Source organism: Phalacrocorax aristotelis, chromosome 17, assembly GCF_949628215.1.
Source record: "Phalacrocorax aristotelis chromosome 17, bGulAri2.1, whole genome shotgun sequence".
NCBI lineage: Eukaryota > Metazoa > Chordata > Aves > Suliformes > Phalacrocoracidae > Phalacrocorax > Phalacrocorax aristotelis.
In genome coordinates this window covers 6,368,954-6,375,448 of record NC_134292.1, presented here as the reverse complement: position 1 = coordinate 6,375,448, position 6,495 = coordinate 6,368,954, and the positions used below count along the sequence as shown (strand labels likewise).

The following is a 6,495-nucleotide window of genomic DNA, read 5'->3' as shown; positions in this document are numbered from 1 at the left end:
CAAAAAACGTGTAGACGTGGCACTTGGGGACATGGATAAGGAGGCCTGGGGGTGTTGGGCTGACAGTTGGACTTGATGATCTCAGAGGTCTTTTCCAACCTTAACGATTCTAGAAGTTGACAATTAAGGAAACTGAAGCCTCAGGCTGCACAGAGGATCACTCCTGTTCAAACCTGCATCGTCTCTCACTACGAGAAACATCAGGCACTTCTACCCAGCACAGCGTAGCAGACTTCATATTGCACAACGTTACCTGCGGCCACGGCTCCTAATCCGATTGCTACAACAGCAAATCCGTTGTTACTCTTGCACAGCAGAAACATCTAGAGATCCCCCGGGCGCGGAGATTGCTCTTAATCCTTCTTTTTCCAAAACAAGAACAAACTGATTTTCAGGGGTATTCCAGAGAGATTTCATGCGAGATAAATGTTTCAAATAACTGCTCAGCATTAGCAATTTCTGTGTAGGACGTGCCTTCCGGGGTAATGGGTGAGGCAAGAACTCACAGATCTCACAAAGGGCACAGAAAGAAGCAAGCCTTTATCCTTGCAGACAGTACAGAATCACGTACTGAAAGAACCGTTTACATGGAAGAGTAAAAGCATAACAATCTGCCAAGTGCATCATCGCTTCTGTCACAGGAAGGACGCCTTTCCCAGTACTGTGGATTCCTCCCGTTCCCTCAGCACTGGGCTTACAGGATTCTATTGCAGGAAAAATTGTCAGTTAAAAACTAGTATCCAGTGTCTCAGTCAGTAAAACACTTCCGACGACACCGATGAGTAGTGGAAGACAGCCTGAAGCAAGAGCTGCTCAGACCTACCATACCTGATGTGGCTGTTACACTTACTAGCCAAGAGCGGCTTGCTTTTACAGTAACCTGCTCTGAGAATGGCTCTCACCAATTTGCTGCATTCTTCAGTTCAGAGTTTCTCCTTTCCAGCAGCGTCCAAGAACCCTTCCTTTTACCTATCCCCGTCCTTCTAAATATCATGTTCAAACACACACCCAGCTGGATCCCTTTGCTCACTGACAGTTCATACGCTCACCAGGACAGTCTCTGTGCCTGCACATCAGTCCATTACGGGTGACCAGTCCATTCAACTCTTAAAAAATAAATGCCATTCCTTCTGAAGTGGGTTGTTTTGGTTTTTTGGTTTTTTTACCATGCAAGTACTTCAGAAAGGCAGCTGCAGCTGGGATCAGACTGCAACTTCAGGTTTTTTGATGACTTCTTCCATGCGCTGGTACCAAGGCTGAATCTTGGTGTGAACCATCATGTCGTCGAAGGCTTCCAGCCCTTCCATGACTCGGAGGACCCCATACACTGCCTGTGCCAGAGGATACAGATCAGAACAACACTGAAAGAGCCCACGGTGGAGCGTGGCTTAGGGTACCAATGAGTGGCCCAACAGCCCAGCCAGTAAGGCTCTTTTCCCTGTCCTGCCACCTACTCCACCACTCTGATTAGCAAGGAAGACTGAATGGCAGAAAGGTAGTTAGGAATATGCATGTTTTTTCATGAGGAAACAGTAAGGAAAGATCAGTATCTACGTGCAGTTTTGGGGCAAAACTTAATCGCATCTCTGCATCAAGCCCTAGTGTGAAATGCTTCACTTGGATTCCAAGAACTTCTGGTGCAGGGGATGAATCCTGCTCCACTCTGCACTGCTGCCTGCAAAGGAAACCTCAGCAGCACTGAATGTAATAAAACCTGTGCAGGTGTGAGGCTTTATTCACCAGCATTCACAAGCCAGAGCAGTGTCCTGGCTTGTAACCTGCTTTTATCGTGCTTCCACATGATCAGTAACATCCACCTGCACACAGGAGCTGCAGGTTCCATCTTAGGAAACAATTCCCTGGAGGAAAACAACCGATGCCGCCATATGTAACGCAAATATTTCTAAGTCCCCTTCATGTGGGAACTGTATTATTGCACAAAGGACATCGATAATGTATCTCATGTAACTCATCTTCTCTGCCTATATTTGTATTTGTTTCACACAGATGAGGAGCTGGATGACTCATAACACACCCAACAACAGATACAGGAATCAACCCCTTACCAAGTCAGCAAGGTTCGGCTGGTTTCCACCCATGAACAGTCGATGTTTGCCAATAGCTTTTACCCACTCATTAACTGCTTCATACAAGTCTTCTCGGACGTTATCTTGAAGGTTATGTCTGGATAAAGAAAAGAAATCGTTTGAAGACACTGGTTTGCTCCTTTCTTTAACCCCTTGGCTGGGAATTAGGAAGGTATTTTAGAGTAAAGGGGACAGTTAGTGATTAAATAGTAGCTGAGTAGAGGGGTTCAGTCCCTCCAGTTGAAGTAGTACAGATGTTACATTGGATTAGTTTGGCTTAAAACACTGAGATTCTGCCCTTTGACATCTGAGGTACACAGCTAAGGACTTTAAGGAGCTATTCCTCTTGCTTACTTGGTGCTCAGCAGTACCAACCTTTTCTTCAGCCTCTTGCTAATGAAGAACATGGCAACAGCCCCCATGTACTTGGCAAAGAAACCTTCCATGGTGCCAAACTTCCCCTCACGGACAATGTAATCAAAAGATGCCAAGGCTTCCCTGGGGGTACGGTAAACGTTGGGGGAGATGAGGTGGACGAGCCAATCGTCTGCCCATTTTCTCCACTTCATTTCTTCCCTAAAGCATTCAAGAGAAACTTTTCTGTGAATGAGGTACAGATTGCAGGGCTGCAGGAGGCAGGCAGATTCCCAGTGGTGTTAGACAGAGGTTCTGCCAAGGACAAATGCGTCAAAAACTCCTGCCCAGCCTTGTGCTCTGGTGACCTCTCTGAAATGCACTCAGGATTGTTATCTTTGGCAAGGCTCCTCCAATCTCAAACTAAAATTAAGTCTAAGAGCACTAGCTTCTCCTCCAAATATAAGAACTAAGGCAGAAAGGGAAACTAGCACTCCATAGCACCCCCCCCGCGACATAAAGGAAAGGCAAAGAAGGAAACTGGAGGCAACTGAAGGCTAGCATGACCATGAGGGTGGTAACTAGGCCATCTAACGGCTTTGTTTCAAATTATGTAAGCAAAACCACCCCAACTACCAAGGCTTTAAACACTAAGAGGGGTGTGACAGGATCTGTCAGCACCCGTGGGGTTTTTTATCTACACCATCCCCGAGTGCATCTGGAGGAGGCTGTAACCCTACTTGGAGAGCCCAGAAACTTCAGAGTACTTACACTCTCACTTCTTTGACAGGATAGACTCGCTTTGTCTCCTTCTCATCCAGCATGAGCCAGTATTTATTCCCATACTCAAATACCTCCTTGCCTTGCTCAGTCACTGTTTTCATAGGAGGATAAAAGGACACAATCTCTTCTAAGCTATTCCTCCTGTGGACAGAAACACAGTTAGCAGAGATCTGGCTTCTACAAACAAGGAAGGGCAAAGGACAGATTGAAAGATACTCACTTTAAAATGTATTATTCTAAAAATAAGTGCACAAGGTTCCAAATTCTATTTGAAATATTTTTTTAAAAGAGACTGGAACAGCTATTTGCGAATAACTATTAGTGTACACACCTTTCTCTGTGTCAGAGCAGAATTTTTTGCAGGCACTTTGTAGCACAGACCTAAAGGACAGGCCACAGGCACAGCAATTTCATTTCATTCTAGATGTTATAACTGGCTAAACGTAACCTTAGTACCAGGACTAACACTAGTTCATGTTTAAGTAGGTTTTGTGCAAAGTGAATCTCACAGGTGAAAAAAGAGTAGTTCTGAAAGGTGAAAGCTTTGCTTAACTGCACACACATCACAACATATACAGGCACCATCCACATCATCACAGCCAGGCTCTGGCTGGCTGGGCCAAACACCCGGAGCTTCAGAGACCAAGGTCAGCACAATACTTATGACCAACTCAGAGAGTCTTCTCAGTCTCTATTTCGACAGGACCATTCACATTCAACTCTTCTCCAATCATCCTGTTTTCTTACTTGGAAATGAGATATGTCTTTATTGCACTGATGATCACTGAAGAGTCATTTAATTGCTGAAAAACAGAATTAAAACAAACTTTTAAAAGAAGTTGGTGAAACTGAAAAGGAAATTTTTCAAAACCTTTTCCCCTGAATGCCTGAGGCTGCAGGTTAGTACTGCAGACCCTTTTCCTCCCATGCATTCCACAGGAGTCCCTGCACATCTAAAGACAGCCCTACATTCAGATGTCTTCTGTGATTGTTTAAGAGTATCACTTCAAATTTGTTTTTAATTCTGACAACAGAGGATGTGACAGCCAGGTAAGCAGGCAGTACTAGTGAGTTTTGGATTTAGGCTCTTGACAGCAAAGAGGGAAAGTAACACTAAGATATTTTAAAAAAAAAAAAAAAAAAAAAAAAGAGCGCCAAGTTGAATCTTCAGTATTCTTGCAATGTCATTCTTTTCCGCATAAGATATAAGCAGTTCCTGTTACCACTGGTACAAATGATATGTCCTGCATAAGGGCTAACAGAAGCTAAATAATCACTGGATTATAGAGTCACTACACAAACATGCCTTTTAAGAAAGACCAACAGAAAAACTCTAATAACGTCAAGGCAGAGGAGACTATGAAGCAAATCTTAGGCTCTTGAGAGACTAAAAGATGATTTAAAGATTAATACTGCATGTGATAAACCACAGAGACAAGCCTCCAAACCACTGCTTGTGGGGAAACCAAGCTTTCAACACAGTAAGACTTACCAGAGGGCTTCCAGCATTGGCTAGCAGGATAGGCACCTTTCTGTAGGAAGAGAATTTGATCTCTTTCCTCATTATGGGGTTCACTTCCACAATTTCATAGGGTAGTCCATGATAATCAAGAAAGGCTCGGACTTTGCTGCAGAAAGGACATGTTTTATACTGGTAGAGAGTGAGCTGCAGACTCCCTGCAGGCAGCTGGAGAAGGAAGAGACCAGAAGCTTCGATTTTCTACTAAAAATATAAATATTATCCTTCCTTCCACTCTTATTTTTGTCATGAAGCCATAGTCATCAACATTGTTTTAACATCTGATTATCAACATATCTTGGCTGAAAGATGCTTTCTGCAAATGGCATCACAAATACTCACCTTCCATTGGCACCACATACCTGTTTTTCTAAACATCTATTTAATCTGCTGGAAACTCCTACTCACAACCATATTAAATAAATTAAATCTAGATGGCTTACCCTTCTACATGATTCTGAAACTAAAGAAGAACAAAACCATATTTTAATAATCTGTAAATCAAAACCAAATAAGCTTTTTCAATTCAATTTTTCCCCCTCAATAACCTCTGTGGAGGCCACGGAGTAAGGACAGCACAGAGTTTGTTTTTGATTTTAAGCATTCATCTGCCCAAGCTCAGATTCCTGGGATTAACCAGCCTGTGCACAACTGAGACCAGGCAGGAAGAACCCGGGGCAGCACAGTGAGCCATCGGGTGAGGGATGCTTCCCAACACCGCTGTACTTCAGCGATCTGAGAGGACATGCCAATCGTTAGTCATGCATTATAAAAATGCAGTCGTCTCGCTTTGCTTCTCATTTACAATTTATTGGGTTACACAACCCTCCATGGGTACTGGAAAAAAAGCAACAACTCTAACAGGCAATGCTGCTTCATCTCCCCAGCAAGCTCTCGCTTTCTGACAGGAATTCCTCACAGCTCCTCAAGCAGAACGCAGCCAGGCATTCTTTCCACAATTTTAAACGGTTTCCTCACCGAACCCGGCGCAAAAGCAGGTTCGCAGAGCGGGAAGCAACGGCGCTCTCCCTCAAGCTCTCCTCCCCAGGGTCTCGCCACCGCGGCCGTGCCCGGGCCTCGCCAAGGCTCGGGGGCGAGGGAAGGGCAGGCGCCCGGCGAGGCACCCGGGGGTGGAGGCGGCCGGAGCCGCGGGGGGCGGCCGGGAGGGGAGGGGGGAGCCGCATCAGGCGGCGAGCAGGGCCCGGCGGCGCGTTACCTCAGCGGCCGAGTGCTCCCGCAAGCGCTGCCGCGCCGCCAGGTAGAGGCCGGCACCGCCGCCCAGCGCGAAGGCAGCGCCCAGCAGCAGGCGGCCCCCACCGCCCCCAACGCCAACGCCGCCGCCAGCTCCTGCCGCCCCGCCATAGGCTTGGCGCGGAGCCCGCAGCCGCCAGGGCGGCAGCAGCGCGGCGGCCCGCCATGCCCTGCCGGCGGCCGCCATCTTCCCGGCACGGCGCGGGAGGGCGCCTGGGGGCGGGGCTTGACGGAACCGCCCCGCCCCTCTCCCGCCCCTGAAATGGCGGCCATGTTTCTGCAGTGAGGAGCGAAGCCCCTAACGGGTAGAATCATTAAGGTTGGAAAAGACCTCCAGGATCATCAAGTCCAACCGTCACCCCAACGCCCCCAGGCCTCCTAAACCACGTCCCCAAGTGCCACGTCTTCACATTCTTTGAACACTTCCAGGGATGGTGACCCCCACGTCTCTGGGCAGCTTGTTCCAATGCCTGACCGCTCTTTCAGTGAAGACATTTTTCC

General features: G+C 47.1%; 1 protein-coding gene across 1 annotated transcript; it reads right to left on the bottom strand.

Moving 5' to 3' along the window:
* Positions 1 to 521: 521 nt before the first annotated feature.
* Positions 522 to 6,208, bottom strand: PTGES2 (prostaglandin E synthase 2). The gene is made up of 7 exons (XM_075112585.1): positions 5,960 to 6,208; positions 4,717 to 4,911; positions 3,972 to 4,027; positions 3,213 to 3,365; positions 2,463 to 2,663; positions 2,067 to 2,184; positions 522 to 1,331 (listed from the first exon to the last, which is right to left on the bottom strand). The coding sequence occupies exons 1-7, from the start codon at positions 6,179 to 6,181 to the stop codon at positions 1,203 to 1,205; spliced, it is 1,074 nt and encodes a 357-aa protein (XP_074968686.1). The 5' UTR covers positions 6,182 to 6,208; the 3' UTR covers positions 522 to 1,202.
* Positions 6,209 to 6,495: the final 287 nt, after the last annotated feature.

What these genes read in the sequence shown, in the direction of transcription:
- PTGES2 (XM_075112585.1), bottom strand. Translation starts at nt 6,181, where the DNA reads ATGGCGGCCGCCGGCAGGGCATGGCGGGCCGCCGCGCTGCTGCCGCCC. An exon ending in GGGAGCACTCGGCCGCTGAG is followed by an intron (nt 4,912 to 5,959) that starts GTAACGCGCCGC and finishes TTCCTTCTCCAG; the next exon opens with CTGCCTGCAGGGAGTCTGCA. An exon ending in AGCCGAACCTTGCTGACTTG is followed by an intron (nt 1,332 to 2,066) that starts GTAAGGGGTTGA and finishes CCTCTGGCACAG; the next exon opens with GCAGTGTATGGGGTCCTCCG.